The 14,476-nt window shown below is 39.8% G+C and overlaps 1 protein-coding gene and 1 long non-coding RNA gene across 2 annotated transcripts in view; one reads left to right on the top strand and one right to left on the bottom strand.

The window, feature by feature from the left end:
- The window catches only part of meis1b (Meis homeobox 1 b), a 77,656-nt gene extending 72,328 nt beyond the window's left edge, over positions 1 to 5,328 (bottom strand). The window contains exons 1-5 of the mRNA XM_031745600.2: positions 4,689 to 5,328; positions 2,734 to 2,954; positions 1,505 to 1,646; positions 1,140 to 1,190; positions 523 to 573 (exon numbers count right to left, since the gene is read on the bottom strand). Coding sequence (XP_031601460.1) covers positions 523 to 573; positions 1,140 to 1,190; positions 1,505 to 1,646; positions 2,734 to 2,954; positions 4,689 to 4,700 — 477 coding nt within the window. The 5' untranslated portion in view covers positions 4,701 to 5,328. The remainder of the gene's footprint in view (positions 1 to 522; positions 574 to 1,139; positions 1,191 to 1,504; positions 1,647 to 2,733; positions 2,955 to 4,688) is intronic.
- Positions 5,329 to 5,521: 193 nt separating this feature from the next.
- Positions 5,522 to 13,598, top strand: LOC120443297. Its single transcript, XR_005615323.1, has 3 exons — positions 5,522 to 5,719; positions 7,283 to 7,576; positions 10,320 to 13,598. It is a non-coding gene; the product is annotated as an uncharacterized LOC120443297 (long non-coding RNA).
- The last annotated feature ends 878 nt before the right edge of the window (positions 13,599 to 14,476 follow it).

Consider the following 14,476-nt stretch of genomic DNA (forward strand, 5'->3'; position numbering starts at 1 on the left):
ATATGTCCAGAATATATAGCTTTCCGTAGAGAAGCAAGATCTGTGGGCAAAGAAGTGCATGCACGGAGATTAAGTTTAAAAACGGAAACTTTTTAACAGCTTTGATTATGTTTGAGAATGTCAAAGTTTAGGCTAAAGTTGACTTTAGAGGCTATCGCAGTCCATCTGAAACGAAGACAAATCAGAGTTTTACACCCACTACTGCCTCTATCCACAGATGGCTGCCTGGGGCCTTTTGCCCTCCACAAAGAATCATTTTTAAAAACCCGCAAAATTCGCCTATATGTTTCACCTTGCACGCAATTTCTGCCAGCATTAAACTTCATTAAAACATGGGAGAGACTGGGCACAGAGATATCTGTTCCAGTTGTAACAGCTTGCGTCGTGATTAAACGCGGAAGAGAAATGGCCCCATGATTGATTTTGACGCTAATTATAACCGACTAGCAAAAATACATTTATGCAAATACAGCCCATAGGTCTGAAGTGGCACACTGGACAGAAATGGCGAGAGAATATTACCTTCTCCAGCTCCAGAAGATGAAATCGTAAAACTTGAATGGCTTGAATCATCTGAAAAATTAAAATAACAATAAAAAATGAGCTGTTCACATCTCTTGATATTAAACAGACGCGTTTTTCTCAATACAAGTAACTGTAGATGAGGAAAATATTCATATGAATGGATTTTATGTGGAACTGATATTAAACTTGGATGTTATTGCAATATGGAGAGCAGGCGTACAGTACAGACTGAAGCTGCAATAAGCCTCAGAGTCAGAGATCTATTAGTCACCAACTAGTCGAGGGGAAGCGTTACTCTAACATTACATTTAAAGTATCAAACTGAACAAAGTGGAAAGACTGAATAGAATAAGTTTCCAGGCAGGGTTCAAAGGTGTGTGACAGCTGTCTGACAGCAGCCCTTCATCTGCAGATACAACCGGGGGCCATCATGATATCAAACAGCCCAAAAAAAGGGAACATCAGCTGCAATCCTGCTTTAACTTTTCAGCACCACGTGGCTGCCTGACACAGATGAAAAGCCCGCCACATCCAAACAACAGCTGGTATATTCAAAAATGCAGTATGAAAATGCAGAAAATGTCATTTGTGCAATAATAAAATATAGAGCTTACCAGATTATCCAATTCTGGATTCGATGAAAATAAAGGTTTTTCTGCCCGAATCTAAAACCCAAAACATTTCTTTATAAAATATATGAATATAAAACGTCACACGGATATTTTTAACATATAATGTAATATTAAATTCACATACACGCATTAAACGGAACACTTGTTACTTCTTCGCAAAGACAGTGCACAATATGAAATTAGAACATTGTAAAAATTGCGTTAATTTGAATGGTAGATGTCTCTTTAATTCATTTCAGTGCAGAATTAAGTGTAAGCACAAAAGCCAGAATTGCACATTTCGGACTGTCAGGTGAGAGCTCACGCTGCTCCAGCATGCAGATTAAGAAGAGTCAAAGTTTCCTGACCTGTTTTGCAAACACTGCTATGTCTTCATTGAAAGATTCCGATGAACAAACGTCTCCTCCCGCCACCCCGGGCTCTCTGGGGGTGCAAGTCGCTAATTCACATTTCTCAAAAATCAGTGCAAGCAAGGGGAACAGGGGGTGCCTGGGAACACACACAATAGCAAATGTCACCAGAGAGAACAGCGCCGGGGTCAAGACTACTCCAGGCTAGATTTAGCCAGCCATGGTACTCTTCAACAACTCACCCATGGGGACTGCTGCTGCTGCAGCCCATGCTATTATATTATGCAGAGGCTCGGAGAAAGGCTTCAAACAGCGGACAGACTTTTGTGATTAAATCTAGGCGCGCCTAATAGCATAAAAGCTTTAGAGCCTGTCAAACAATTTCTTGCACAGGTCTCCGTTTGCATCACAGGCGTGTGTTTGTTTGGCAAAGAAAAAGAAAGAAAAAAAAACTCGACGGTTAAATGTGCACACATTTATTATTTATTGTTCAAGTCCTTAGAATAAATATGTGCAGCCTGGTAATGCAGAGGTGAACGCGCTACCTGAAGTTGTGCCACTGTGGCAAAAGGTGGTAAAACTGCAACTGGCCTGAAAACGCTCTTCTTAGATTTTAATAAACTCACGTAAATTAATAAATGATTTTCTTTAAACATTTTTTAATTTGCTGAAGCTTTGCAAATTAATACAATTAATTCAAAATGTTAAAAAGCAGAATGTATTTTTATTTGTACTTTTTTTACTTATAATAAACGGCAAAGCTTTAAATGAAATATAAGCGGGAAAACTTGGAGGTGGAAAAAGGGCTCTGCGTATAGGTGAGCTTGTTTCAGAAATATTAAAGTCAAAAAATAATGTGAACAACGGGAGATTGGCGAGTCTTCCAAGTACAAAAAATATTGCTATATCTTTCACCCAATAGAAACACGCAACAGACATGACTGGACTGAAAAGTACAACACTCCAAATTATGCCAAAAAAATAAAAGAACAGGAGAAGCCCGCTAAGCCTCTCTCCTCCCCAGCGCCTCTGCATCAGTTTGGGTTCCAGTGTGTCTTAAACTCTTCGCCGGGACAGATTGCTGTCCCTGGCATCGAGCCTGTGTTTTCTTTAGTACGAGGCTGATTTTGCACCCACTTGCCCACCCCAGCTGGCCCCTCCAGGCCTGGATACACGCCTGCCCGCCACAGAGTGAGTTTCCCCACGGAACGAAGGCGTGCACCTACCCGTATATAGCGTCTTTATCTCTCTTGAGAGCGTCGTTAACGGAGGAGCCCATACTAGGAGGCATGGTGTTGGTGTGGGCGGTGTGCGGGTACTGGTGAGTGTGCATCTGGGGACCGTGGTTGAGGTGAACCGCCTGCATGGACCGGGCGCCGTGCGGGTCTCCGTACATGGTGGTCGGGATGCCCACACCGTCCATCCCGTAGTGGGGCAAGTCTTCGTACTGCACACAACAAACACCCGGGTCAACAGTGAATATAGATGTACAAGACTATATTAGACTGATTAAAACTTTAGTGTAAAAACAGCGAGGTGTAAAAGTGAGTAGCAGGAGAAGTGACACTTGTAGTGTTGTTGTTTTTTCTTCTAAGAAAAAGTTCGGCCAAGCTGGAGAAATAATTTAATTAATTTTACAAAATTAAGAACGTGTTTTTAAAAAAAAAAATCCAAAATTTTCAGATACACTTACGCTTAGCTGCCCTTTTAAAAATAAATGTTCTTAAAAATTGAGGAGGGGAGAAAAAAAGAAATGTAAGGCAAAAGCGAGACAAATTCACGTCTGTGTTTTTGATTTTATAATCAGGGAAAGTTTTAAAGACTTGAGTCTAAAACTGAGTCGTCTCCAGTAAGAAAACTGCACTGATAATTCTGAAGTGCAAGCTAGTTTTTGTTCTCGACTCATTCCCAGTGACCCTTGAAGCCCGGAGGAAAAACACATATGAATTATTCAATATGTTCGAAATTACTGGGAGTACAAAAACTGTAGCAACACGGCTCGGTTATTATTATCGCCATTAACCAGGCGGTTGTTGGGCTTTAACACCATAAACCCGGAGTCCTGTGTTGTCACCGTGTACAACAACAAAAGTCTTAAAGTTGTTAATTGCGGCGTTTCTCATTTTAAAGGCTCATAACTGTGCAGCATGTTCTTACTTATCAAGCACGCTATGATTAGTGCAAACAAAACTAAAAAACACAACACAAGTCGCGTGCTGTGTTTTTCATATGTTGTTAACCGAAACTGAATATTCAAACTTTTTTCATGCGTCGCTTTTGAGTGAATTACCACCCAGCCTTTACGTTTTTGGTTTGTAACTACTCAGAAATGTTGCTTCTGGTCTGATAAAGGTCGAAATGAGCAACTTATTTGAGGTTTGCTTTTTTTATATACAAGAAAATATGCTTGAAATATTAATGACGTTCTTTTAGACGTGACAAACAAGTGCCGGTGGAAGAGTAAAATGCATTATCACTTAAGGCTGAGCATGTCGACCCTAAAGGCAAAGAGGTGCAAACCCCAGCGTGGTGTAGCCCCAGTGCCAAATTCTGCAGCTAAATGTGTCCAGTGTCCCTAACATCCCCGCTTTTACGCTGTTTATTATCCGTGTGAAGATTCAGCTGCTGCTTTAAAGAAGTCCCTGGATTGTGCGAATCAGAGCGTTTGTCATCACCTCGTTATTAGGGAAAAAGTGCCTTACTTGCTCGAGGCTTAATTTTTTGCAATTTTAAACGCATTCTACGACGTGCCGTCGATTGACGAACAACCGACGGAATTTTTTATTTTGATCGTAAATACTCGATAAGTAAGCTTGATGGAGCAGTCAACAGAGAAAAGTAGAGATTTGTTTTGCCTCCATGCCCTCCCCCATTTTGCTTCCAGTAACTGGCCTGTCATAACTAATCTAAAAAACACAGCCGATGTGAGATATGATCACGCTCCCAGTGTCTCTCAGTGGGCCGGTTTGTGGGACAAACGAGAGCGACCGTGCGTAATACCGGGCCAAAAACACGCCAAACATGAAACCGTCTCTCCGTGTGTCAGGAAGACGACAGAAACTTTCGCCGCGAATGTGTGTCCGTGTGGGTATGTGTGTCATTAAGCCACGTTACAGCGCAGCATAGCATTCAAGCGCAGCAGACTTGGAGAAACTTTTTTAGGGGGGATTGCCCTACGTACCCGTTGCGCCATAACCCTCCTCACTCCCTGGTCGTCCTTTCACTTTAGGTAAATCCCCTCTGCGGCCAGGGTGGAGACGAAATAAAGAAAGAAAATCCAAATAAATGAGAAGATGTTTCAGCCAAAATCCCGTTTGCCTTTTCTTTTTTTTCCACGGAACGATGAAGCCAGCTCCCGCTTTCTGTGCAAGTTTAGCCCAGGCGCGGCAAATAGGTCCTCGGCTATCCTCGGGCAGGCAGCACCGGGCTCCTTTTCCAAAACCAGGATGAAAATAAAAAAGCCCCTCAAACAAAACTGGCGACTCTCATGGCTTTTTGCCACTCCGCCTGTCAGTCAAAACGCGAGGGCTTGTCAAAAGTACCGGATGAATGATGGTCCGACGTGCGTCTCCACGGGATCGGCACCACCTAAATGTTAATGGTCACAATCACAGTTAAAAAATGAAGCAGCTCTCCCCTCGTTTTCTTTGATCACTCTCGGCTCCCGGCTTGATTTTCTTATGCAAAAGCGTCTAGAGGAGATCAAGAGGAGGTGGGGTGATAATTCTGGCTTAGGCTTTCTTAAAGGAGCCACGATCGATGCTGTGCGCGTGTATGCGTCTGCATGTGTGTGAGTGCGTGTGTATGCGTGAGCCGCCTGCCCGTTTGTGTACAATGGATGTGTGTGTTGAGCTGAGGAGGAGCGGAGGATCTGGACCAGACTGCCGAAACCCGGAAGTAGTGGTGGCCATAACAGGTCGCGTCTCTTACACAACGCACCGGGCTGCAGCAAGTCGTGCGGAGAGGAGGGGGGGTGGGAGGACCCTGTAAGCCCAGCCAGCCAGCCAGCCGCACTGCGAGCTGGAACAACACTTAACACAGAATATTCATCTATGACTTCGACTTCATGTCTCATCCTCACAAACTGACTTTATTCTGCAGTCTGGAAAACATGTGAATTCGGAACTGACACGTCCAGCACCCACTTCTCTTCTTATAGTTTGTAAACGAGTTACTGAACCAACTTTCTACTCTGAAGTGAGCTGTTGTCAGGTACGTTATTAAGAGCCTGTAAGTTAATAATATTTTTATAATGAAAGAAAATGAGCTCTAGAATAAAATAAGTCGAGCTCATCCCAGTAATGTTGCAGTCAACCGAAGCCTCTGAGAGGCTGTCATCATTCTTTATGCATGAAATCCACTGCAGCCAAACATCCAGTTTTGCAGGTTTTCGGCCTTGCAGCTCGACTTCTGTGCGGTCGATTTGTTTCCCGTGTTTGACTTTATAACTGAAAGACTGGAAGCAAACAGCATATAAAAACCTTGGAGAAATTGTGCAGTCTAAATAGAAAGAACAATAAAAGCAACTTTAAACACGTCATTTGGAACATTTATACTTATTTTAAGTTAGTTGCTTTTCAACCAAAAGCAGCTTAATTAGTCCGGATGTTGATGAGAGTCGTCATGAGAAAAGTGGATACTAAAATAAGTATATAAAACATTAAAGTCGTCGTCAAAGCATCTTTTATGTCTAAATAACAGTAAACGTTGTCCACCTTTCTCCCCCACAGTAGTGCCGAATGGGTCGCTCCAGTCAGCCCGGGCTGTCCAATGGCAGGGAGGCAAAGAGATGGGAGCCCCCTATTGGCTCCCCACATGATCGATCCCGAGCTGATTGATCGGTTTTAGGCCACATTGGCGAGGAGGTGCAAAACAAAACGTCGGCCGCGGATACATAACACACACTTTACGCTTCTGTCAGCTTATATAGTGCGTAATTTAGCCAAAACTCAAAATATCTGACCAAGACACCCCCCTTCCTCTCTACCTTTCCATTTACCCCCCTACCAAACACACACAAATTTTCACATCTCCAACTTAATTACGTCCCTCTAAACGCACTTACACTTTCACTTAACTTTCCCTAACCAAACAGAACTACTCCTAAGATATGATAATGTCTCTCCTCTCGGAGTCCTTATTAATTTAACTTTTGTCTTTTTTTTATAATGAAGCGTTCACTTGAGTTTCACGATTTGCCGTACAGAGATTATAAAAGTTTGGTCAAATATTTATGAGCTTTAATATATGAAAGGGAACTTGGATTCTTGAAGAATTTCAGAAAAGTAATGATACCACTGAATAATGTCTGGTTATAAATTAACCAAATTGTTTGAATTTTCTATTTTATCTTATTATATATGATTCCTCACCGGGAGGAGAAGAACTACAAATCTTATTTAATTTAGCTGATATTTTTTAATTAAAAATGAACTTTGATTACCTATTTCTACATAAATATTAATGAGATATTCCGTGGCATATGAAGAAATATAATAAAAACGGATTAAGGCGGACATGATTAGTTTTAAGAGATAAGCTATTAGTTTTTTTCCCTTGAAGTTACAAAAGGATATTTGCAGATTTTGTCACTCTTTGTCACATGACGATGACGGACACAACTTTTTCATTTATTTTTCAGCCCATCACACATGAATGGAGAGTGTCTAAAAGATCCATTTTATCTCCTGATTATGCTCATGAGGTGTTAAGGTGTTGCTGGTCTGTGACAGCCTGCTTTAAGTTTTTTCCCCCTCTTCTTTTTTCCCCGTGCAGTGCGTCCAGTCATCGATCATCTGCCCCGATGCCAGAAACGGTGTCATAATACGATAATGCGGCTTCACACATTCAGCGGTGATTCCTGTGGTAAAACCCGAGCGTTAGGATCCGATGGGACAGTTTTACAGGCATGAAATGACTATCAAAGGCTCCCGCAGTCTGGCCGCTGAGGCTTCGAGGCACGGACACAGGGAAGCCAGAAGGCACGGACTTTTACGCACAGAACACGGGATCAAATAATAAACTGTGCTGACTTGTTTTCGTCCACTTTGCTGATTTATTTATTTAATGGTGAGTAGAAGTTCTCATTTTCGCAGTTTTCTTCTTCATTTTACGGCAAAGCAAATAATTAGCTGTAAGAATGCCACATAAATATTCACGTTCAGTTATTACTAATTAAAGAGGATGTTGCGGTTAAAATCAGCTTTCAGCTAAATTTATGTTTATTGGAATAGAAAAGATTATAATGCAGCTCACCTACACTGAATTTTCGCGAGTCATTGGGAAGAAGTAAGGCTAAATAAACATGAAAGGGGGTTACATTAGCACTTGTTCACTTAAAAAAAACTATAGCATTATAAAGCAATTAAGCTACGTCAATTAGCATCCATAAAAGCAAACTGGAGCTCCACTTTCTCTCTCGTAGTTGTTCCTTCGTAAGGGTCAGCGCATTTTGGTATCCTGAAAGAGAGCAGGGGGGCAAATACCGTCACTTCTGTTTAATCCGCTTTGCGATGACGATAATGCTTTGAGTCGTTTCAATAAAATCAGCAGGTATTACTTTCAAACCGCTGAATGCAAATTGACAGCATGTTTGACTGCGGAAACAAATGAAAGCGTTATTAGACGGCCTCTGCGTCTTGACTCGTGCAGAGTGAACACAAAGAGAAACTGCACACCTTATGCACTACAAACACACTTAATTCGGTTAAAACTCAAAATACAGAGAAGGAGTATCCAAAGTGTTTATTCCAAACTATGTCAAGTTAATCGCGATTATTTTTCGCTTTTTATTTAAATATGTAAAGAGAGAAAAAATGACTAATTTGAATCTTAGCCTAATAAATAACAAACTAAACCCCTCCAGGTCAGAGAGATGAATCATCGCTCGGCTCTTGGTGATCCCTTGTATCACTGCTTGTCTGTAGCTGTTTGAAAAAACAAGGAGCAACTGGCAGCCTGCGGAGTCAAACTGAGGTCAAACTTTTTGCAGCTCCGCAGCTTTGCGCCTAAACATGTTGGGATCTGCAAAAAGGCCATTGAGCCTCTCTGCTTTGTGTCACTGCTTCAGAACACAGACAGACCTGCTGCAAAGTTTTCACAGTTTATCTAATTTTATGAAACTACTAGTTTATTATCGTCTGTCAGAAAACCCAACAGGATTACTTATGGCGCATTTAGGTTCTGTGAGCTCCAGTTAGAAACTATTCAGTCAGAAAAAGGCACTCATTTTTTTAAACAAGTAAATCATTTATTTTGCTTATATCTGATTAAAACGTTAGTGCAACAAGAAATAATATGATGTAACATGCACGTATGACTCATTATAAAAAGGCACATTTATTATACACACATTATCCAACATCGTTTATAAAAATACTGATCATATATGAAAGTGCAGCATTTGTTTTTATATGGTCTACAGTTCGTTTTAATCATTGTAAGCGTGTTTGGGCTGTGATTTATGTGAAAGCTTGGTGCTTTTCTTTCTAGAGTGACACTAATATGTTTGCAGTATAATTAAGGTGCCCAAACATCTTGGTAAATACTTTGGCTTAGGTAATGATATAAGCTTGACTTTGGTATAATCACAGTATTTAAACGATTCGCAATATTAATTTCAAACCATGAAATCAGCTCAGGGAGTATTCACTCCTGCTGGATCCTGCGCTTTGGCCCAAATGTTAATCTGAGCTGCTCTCGCCTCTCACACACATTAATGCTTAATCATTTGCGCCTTCTACCGGAGTTGTTGGAAATTACATGTGATTCAGAAGGACGGGAAGATTCCTGACCAGATCATTCAAATAACATACTAAAGTCGCGCAGAGTAAAGGCTCTATTAAATTTCACGCGTTCTTCTGTTGCACTGTGAGCACTTTATGGTCCACACGTTGGACTAAAGGCAGAATAAAATTGTTTGACTCTATAAAGAAGTGGCTTGTCATATTTCTTGTCTTTATTTATGTGAATAATTTAATATGTTAATAAAATATATAATGGTGTGAGAAGGATTTTGGTGCGTTGTCACTGATTACAAAGTGGTTGTTTTATTTTAAGGTGGGTTAGAAATGTTGATATTACATGAACCAGATCTGCCCATTTATTGTCAAAGTGTCACAGGTAACATTTTAACCTGAGAAACACTTTTCAAATAAAGTCTTAAACACAACAAATCAACACTTTCAGTATTCAAACCTTAGATAAAATGTGATGCACAAATCACTCAGCTGTGTTTTTTAATAAACCCCCTATATCAAGATGTTACTAGGTGTAAAATTCTAATTTTCAAAATGTAGAAAGCTATTCAAAGCTTCATCCAGGTTCAAAACTAAGTGAACTGCTACTGTTTTCTCTATGAATTATATTGATGGCAATGCATAATTAATATTAGCATGTGGATTAATGATAAACAACTGCAAATGACTGATCAAGAACTGACACAAGAGCACCTTGGATCTCACACTCACACTGCATAACACTTATGGATACATAATGTGATAAACAGCTGTTTCCCTATACAGTGAGAAGTGTGTGAAAATAGATGCACTCTTACATATGGCATATAAACCTCTAAACATTTGCGTTCAAGTGCGCAAACACAGAGAGAACAGATTCCTGTAATAAAAGCTGTGTCTAATGCTGCCCGTCAATTTTCACATTGTGCCATTGGTCACCGGGTCAGCTTCTCCACTTTTACTCTGAAGGGCTGCAGAATCTGAATTAACACCACAGGCAGATAGAGAGCTCACCGCTCTATCACACACAGACACACCTCCTTAACTCTCTCCCTCTTTCTGTCTTTCCCTCTCAGCGTCTCTCTCAACCAGCCCTTCCAGCAGCATTTGTCACCGGCACTATTATTTCAGGTGTGCTAATGGTGTCGCAGACACTTTTGCAGAGAGAGGAAGAGACATGATGAAGTGAAAAAGGAGGACAGGAGAAACTGAAGAGCAGGAGGAAAAGAGTATCATCGTCATCATCATCATCACTTGAACTCCCCACTCCCTGTAACCCAAAAGAAAAAAAAATCCAGGGATGAATGATCTGAAGGGTGATCCATTCAGGGTTGGAGGGGTAAGGGTGGCTGCGGGTGGATGGGTGAGGATGAGGGGGGGCTTTTCTCACACCTCCCAGGGAGACTGTGAATTGATCAGCACCTAAGAGAGGGAGAAAGAGAGGGAGGGAGGGAAAGTGAGAAGAAAGGAGAGCGGCAAAGCAGAGAAATGAAGGATGACGATGAGAAGAGGGCGAGTGGAAAAAGCTGGGTGTTGGAGCTAAGCTATAAAACCAGGAGGGGGAAAACAGAGTGATAGGAAGGGAGGAGTGAGGCAAGGCTGCAGAAGAGGTGTGAAGACTCATCTTTTTCTGGATGGGTGTGAGTTTAGGCCGGAGCAGAGAAAGGCCTGGGAGCACAGCATAGCCTAGTGGTAATAAACCAGGAAACCCCAGTAGAGAAACAGCCAACATCAGCTATAAGGAAGCTACTGTATATAAAGTGTTTTTAAAATCAAAATATAGTATTCAGTCCGAGCTTGATATGTTTAAAGTTGATTGCAAGCTAGTTTACTCTCATGTGGAAATCGGTTAAAAGGGACCGTTTCAGAAATTTTAGAAGTCATGTTTGTTTTTGTATGTTTTATGAGATATTTAATTAATATAATACACATATCAAGGGAAATTCAAGTCCCCTTGACATATTTTGTTTTAAATTGTATAAAACAGTATTGTGTCCATAGCATAAAATGCAGCGTATAGTAAAGGAAACAGTTGGGTAATCAATTTAATCTAAATAGGTATCAGTATTAAACAGCATTACAGCAAATATACAGATGTTTTCCTCAGGCTTTCCAGCCAAATTGTACTTTTTAAAAATCTTTTCTTGTACAGCCATTCCTCCAGATGATAGCCAGTTTCTTGCCACAGTGGCTGCTAGAATAGAAAAACCCTAACCACGGCCAGTGTTGGCTTGTGGCTGTTCTTTATCTCCCAGGCAGCAGTAAACACATGGTCACTACAAAATGCAGCTGTAACATTCACCACAAAACCACTGTGAAGTACTCATATGGTATGTCAATGAAGGTGATAAAAGCTGCAGCATTCCACTTACCTCTTTCACTTGGCCACCCAGTTAATAGCAAATCAATTCATTTCTTAAGAAAATGTTTTGCAAAGTGTTTCAGAATTAATTCTGAGAGATCCCTTTACTTTTTTTTATTGCAATTGCGAAATAAAAAATACAGCAAGAAAAAACTTTTCATATATAATGTAAAAATGTCAAATCAGAACAATACTTAAACCAACATCACATAAATATGAATAAATCTTGAATTTTATTTTGTCATCCTTTACATTTTAAAGCATTTGATGTTTTCCTTATCACAGTTTTAATTAAGATAAAACATGGAGGGACATATGCAACAACTAGATACAACATCAATTTACAGCAGGCTGTATGTAAATATCAAGTTTGTTTTTTGTGGATTTCCTCAGAGTGTGATGCCTTCAGGTTCTGGCGTAACACCTTTCCAGCAGTGAAAAAAGTTTATGGCCCACACAACATAATTGTTAACTTTAGTTAAATATAGATACATTGCAATTTCCTTACAAAAGTTCTATTCATTCAACTCAGTTTTACTCCATAACTACCCCAGGTCATCAATAGCACCCTGCAGTGGCCCTGTGCCCCCAAAAGAGGGCCCACCCCACAGTTTGAGAGCCACTAGCTTACAAGACATATTGTCAATATGCCAATGATCGTTATGACTTGGACTTCAAAATAATTTCACATTTGTTAGGAAAATGTTGAGATGAAATGTAGAGCAAATATTTGGCATAACAGGTCAGATGTGCGCACTCCAGTTCAGCAGCAGGGCACTCGTTCATCCCTGCAGCAGCGAATCAGATTACTAAACATACTGATTGACTGCAGCGGTTTCTAGTGAACCTACTGCCATCTCTTCTAAACAAAGTTATCTCTACTGAAGTTCAAGAGGAGGTCAGCGGTCAGATCATCTCATCTAAGATCCCTTGTATACTGTATGACTCTAAGGATCCTAATAAAGAAGCTTTCAAAGCGTAAATTCATGTCATAACAACAAATGTCAGCGATATGGTGAAAGCTTGCTCTACTGTGCACTAACTGTGGCTTCGCAGTAAATGGAGGCAATTTAAAAAGAGAAAATCCACCAAGGCTTTTCAAAGAATGAGACAAACTTGTTTTCTGGGAAAAGTTGTTCTAAACCCACATGAAAACTGTCAAAGAATCAAGGTAGCGTGATTTGTTGTAAATGCCTTCCACTAAGCTTTTGTTAATTATCACAAGTGTCATAACCATCAAAAGACAACAACAGATGACTTGGCACACGCTAATGTTTGACATTTCTATCTTTGTACCCTTTGTTCCATCACTCTCTTTTTCCTCATTTGTTTATGACACATTATACCACACCTGCCTCCAATAATTAGTCTTCCCTCTCACTTTTCTTGCTTTGTCCTTGAATTTCTAAATGCAGACAGAACCTGTGAATTACGAAGCCTCTGTTCTAAAAAGGCTCGTATAGCATCACCTCTCGGGTGAGAATTAATCATTAATCTTTGCTGTGCAATGTTTGGTTTTCTTTAAAACTATTTTTTATGACAGTTAAACTGTCCCCAGGAATGTAATGGTTTGCAGTGATTTCTACTGAAACACTTATCTGCAAGTGTCCATTGACACTTATATGCTAATATAAGAACTCAGTTGCAATCATTGCAGCTCATTTTTCCCCGTACTTTTATTTTCTATTAGTGATCACATATGGGTACAAAAGAAGACACATTAGACAAGATACATATCCATAGCTGTGTACAGACATATCATAGTGCGGTTTAAGTGTCAATCTCTGAAGTTGAGTTTGCAAAAGCATCTTGGTTTTATAACTTTTATGGAAATGTACATGAATACCATATGGATACATTGGTTAAACAAATGAAAAAAGAAATGTGGTTTCTCCTCAGCAAAATCAAATAAAAAAATCTTCTGAAGTTACGGCTGGGAATACATGTTTTAGTCACTGAAAATTTATGTCTGTTTTCTCTGACATGCATAATTTATTTTTAAAATACTACAAGTCCTACATTTTAAAATGTTTTGAAATCAGTTTGAGCCTTAAAAAAAACAAAACAAAAAAAAGCTGTGATGGACGTGAGTTTCATTCAGCAGAAGAAATTTCATTTCGGATGATCCATTTTTAAATAAACATAACTAAAATGGAAAACAGATTCTAAATATTTCTGTCATTTAACAACAAAGACAGGAAAAGGGCAGCTGCGGCTGACCGCTTCTGCTTTCCACACAGGGAAGAAAAAACTGTTTCCATCCAAAAGCAGTGACAGAGCGGATCAGTCTGGATTGACATGTGAGCAGTGATTACACTGTGCCTGGATTCCCTCCTCACCACCAAACCACCAGAACTTCCACTGCAGCTGGCATTTGTGTTCCTTTAATTTTCACCAAATTCTGAAAAATAACCAACGTATGAACATAAATGTGGATTAAACTCCTAAATAGTCCAGAATCAATAGACTGATACAGAGTTTGCAGGTAATGGTGCATACATCTGTAGCTTCCATACAATATTGACAAAATGCTCTTGGCAGTTGATTGCAGCTCATTTTTAGTATCAGATGAGCGTGTTCAAAGTATTAGGAAGACGTGGCAAAAAAAAGTAGGTAATTCAATCTACAGTGATGAAAAAGTAAGCAGATTTGGACATAATTACTCCTTTGTTGTACTTTATACAGTTTTTTACATTAATCAGGCAGCTTTGGATTCTTTGCAGGTTTACGTCGTAACACATTTGATCAAAATATTAACAGTAGTGCACTTCAAATTACTATTTAAGGTTAATTTTTAATAGCAATAATCCTTCAATACACAAGCAAATTTTACTAGATTACATTTTTATGAAATTATGCATTCATCACAAT

The sequence above is a fragment of the Oreochromis aureus genome, linkage group 13 (genome assembly GCF_013358895.1).
Source record: "Oreochromis aureus strain Israel breed Guangdong linkage group 13, ZZ_aureus, whole genome shotgun sequence".
Lineage (NCBI taxonomy): Eukaryota > Metazoa > Chordata > Actinopteri > Cichliformes > Cichlidae > Oreochromis > Oreochromis aureus.